This window comes from Coregonus clupeaformis, chromosome 6 (assembly GCF_020615455.1).
Source record: "Coregonus clupeaformis isolate EN_2021a chromosome 6, ASM2061545v1, whole genome shotgun sequence".
NCBI lineage: Eukaryota > Metazoa > Chordata > Actinopteri > Salmoniformes > Salmonidae > Coregonus > Coregonus clupeaformis.
The window spans coordinates 32,379,730-32,382,759 of record NC_059197.1 but is presented as its reverse complement, the minus strand read 5'-3'; the positions used below and the strand labels follow the sequence as shown (position 1 = coordinate 32,382,759).

The window sequence follows — 3,030 nt, the reverse complement described above, 5'->3', positions numbered from 1 at the left end:
TGTCGTTTCACTCTTTAGATAATGTCCTAAAACAGCAGACATTAGCATGAGGTTACGGTACAGTAGTTCATTTGTTCCACGCTGTGAGATGAGGCTATTATGTGAAAGTTCCTCAGAAGTTGGAACTACTCCACTCTCTCACAACAGATCATGCGCACACATTCCAGGCCGGCTAGGCCTGGGGGAAGAGGGTTTGGGGTCAGCTGGTCTCCAGACAGAAGGAGGCTGGATTCAACAATATTATCCCAAGCATGTGATGGTATGGGGAGGGAAGCAGAGAGGGGAGAGAGAGGGTGTGGGCAAGTGGAAGTTATATTGTGAGTTAACATTACTCTTTCTTTTCCCCGGACGCTGCATTACTAACTTATATCACAGGTGACCTGGTTGGACCTGCTGTGTGACTATCGCCGGCTGCAGTCGCCTCTTCGCCGTGTGCTTGGTTAGTCTGGCTGTGTAGAGAACTCTTCGGTGTGGTAGTTGGCCAGTCATGGTTCTTCTGGTTGTGTTGGGTAGCCTGCTCCAGCTGCTGCTACTGCGGCCGTGTGTGGGCCAGTTTCCCCGGCCCTGCGCCAACACAGAGGCGCTGCGGACCAAGCAGTGCTGCCCGGTCTGGGAGGGGGACGGGTCGGCATGCGGAGCCACATCGGGCCGGGGGTTCTGTCAGGACGTGATGGTATCGGAGGAGCCCCACGGGCCACAGTACCCACACACTGGGATAGACGACCGGGAACGGTGGCCGCTGGCCTTCTACAACCGCACATGCCAGTGTGCAGGAAACTATGGGGGTTTCGACTGTGGAGAGTGCAGGTTCGGCTACTTCGGAAACGGGTGCGCCGAGCAGCGGGAGTCCGTAAGGAGGAACATACTCTCGCTGTCGGTGGCGGAACAGCAGCGGTTCATCGCCTACCTGAACTTGGCCAAGAACACCGTAGCCGCCGACTACGTCATTGTCACGGGAACTCGCGCTGAGATGGGTGCAAATGGGGAAAAGCCGATGTTTTCTGACGTGAGTGTGTACGACCTGTTTGTGTGGATGCACTACTACGTGTCCAGGGACGCACTGCTGGGGGGACCAGGAAATGTTTGGCCGGACATCGATTTTGCGCACGAGTCGGCGGCGTTTCTGCCATGGCACCGAGTGTTCCTGCTGCACTGGGAGCACGAGATCAGGAAGATAACGGGGGATTTTAACTTCACCATCCCTTACTGGGACTGGCGGGACGCCACAGACTGTACGGTGTGCACCGACAACCTGATGGGTGGGCGGAGCCCGCTTAACCCAAATCTCATCAGCCCCGCCTCTGTATTCTCTTCATGGAAGGTAAACAAACGCATGTGACACAGGTAGAGTGATGTGAACAGTAGTGTGTGTGTGTGCACCATGTGACATCACTGAATCATGCGCCAAGAGCCTGGAGCTGTGAAACACCCTGATCACACTGATGACTACTCCTAACTAGGGCCAAACTCCGGGCTGGGAATACCAAGATTACAATATGAGGTCACATTCTAAACCTCTCATCTAGATAAGCGCCTGAGGGCAAATCTCAAATAATACCTCTCAACCAAAGCCTCCTTCCTGTGTGATTTGAGACCCAGCCTGAGAGAGTTCTACTTAATTCAGAGCAGAGGAATGGCAGGGGAAATAGTGTATAATCTGTGTATAGTCTGTTTATAGTCTGTGTATAGACTGTTTATAGTCTGTGTATGGTCTGTGTATAGTCTGTTTATAGTCTGTGTATGGTCTGTGTATAGTCTGTGTATGGTCTGTGTATAGTCTGTTTATAGTCTGTTTATAGTCTGTGTATAGTCTGTTTATAGTCTGTGTATAGTCTGTGTATAGTCTGTGTATGGTCTGTGTATAGTCTGTGTATAGTCTGTGTATAGTCTGTTTATAGTCTGTGTATAGTCTGTGTATGGTCTGTGTATAGTCTGTGTATAGTCTGTGTATAGTCTGTTTATAGTCTGTGTATAGTCTGTGTATAGTCTGTGTATGGTCTGTGTATAGTCTGTGTATAGTCTGTGTATAGTCTGTTTATAGTCTGTGTATAGTCTGTGTATGGTCTGTGTATAGTCTGTGTATAGTCTGTGTATAGTCTGTTTATAGTCTGTGTATGGTCTGTGTATAGTCTGTGTATAGTCTGTGTATGGTCTGTGTATAGGGGGGATCTCTGACACAGCTAATGTTGTGTGTCTTGTTCAGACACATGGTTCATTTAACACAGCAGATGTACAGGTAATGTGGGTTATTTTATCAGAACCAGAGAGCAGAGAGAGAGAGAGAGAAAGAGAGAGAGAGAGAGAGAGAGAGAGAGAGAGAGAGAGAGAGAGAGAGAGAGAGAGAGAGAGAGAGAGAGAGAGAGAGACATATAAATAGAGAGAGAGTGAGCGAGTCTGTGTATGTGTGCATGCCTGTGTGTACCTGTGTGTACCTGTGTGTACCTGTGTATACCTGTGTGTACCTGTGTGTACCTGTGCAGGAGAGTATGCATCCAGAAAGAGAGGAGTACAACAGCAGGTGTGTATACTGTATGTCTGTGCTGTATTGTAACATGACGGTGTGTGTGTACCTACCTGCGCAGGTGATCTGTACCCAGCCAGAGGAGTACAACAGCAGAGCAGCACTGTGTCCCGGGACAGGGGAGGGGCCTCTGCTGCGCAACCCTGGTAACCACGACACTAACCGTGTGAGGCGTCTGCCCACCTCGGCCGACGTGGAGTTTGTGGTGGGTATAGAGACTTACGAGACAGGAGCCATGGACCGCCAAGCCAACATGAGCTTCAGGAACTCCCTGGAGGGTAGGTAGACACTCACTCAGACATAGGCCGCCATTTTGACTTCTATACACACCCTCACAGTTCAAACATCACTCCCTATATTTTCAGTGGGATCTTCTCCTTTAGTGATGTGTATGAGAAGGTGGTGCTTATTTGTGCAAGTAAACGTGTGTGTGTGTGTGTGTGTGTGTGTGTGTGTGTGTGTGTGTGTGTGTGTGTGTGTGTGGGTTTAGGTTTCGCCAGTCCTGAGAC

General features: G+C 49.9%; 1 protein-coding gene across 1 annotated transcript in view; it reads left to right on the top strand.

The window, feature by feature from the left end:
* Positions 1 to 252: 252 nt before the first annotated feature.
* Positions 253 to 3,030, top strand: part of LOC121567810 (tyrosinase) — a 6,290-nt gene continuing 3,512 nt past the window's right edge. The window contains exons 1-3 of the mRNA XM_041878110.1: positions 253 to 1,321; positions 2,583 to 2,799; positions 3,012 to 3,030. The exon at positions 3,012 to 3,030 is cut by the window's right edge and continues 129 nt beyond it. Coding sequence (XP_041734044.1) covers positions 488 to 1,321; positions 2,583 to 2,799; positions 3,012 to 3,030 — 1,070 coding nt within the window. The 5' untranslated portion in view covers positions 253 to 487. The remainder of the gene's footprint in view (positions 1,322 to 2,582; positions 2,800 to 3,011) is intronic.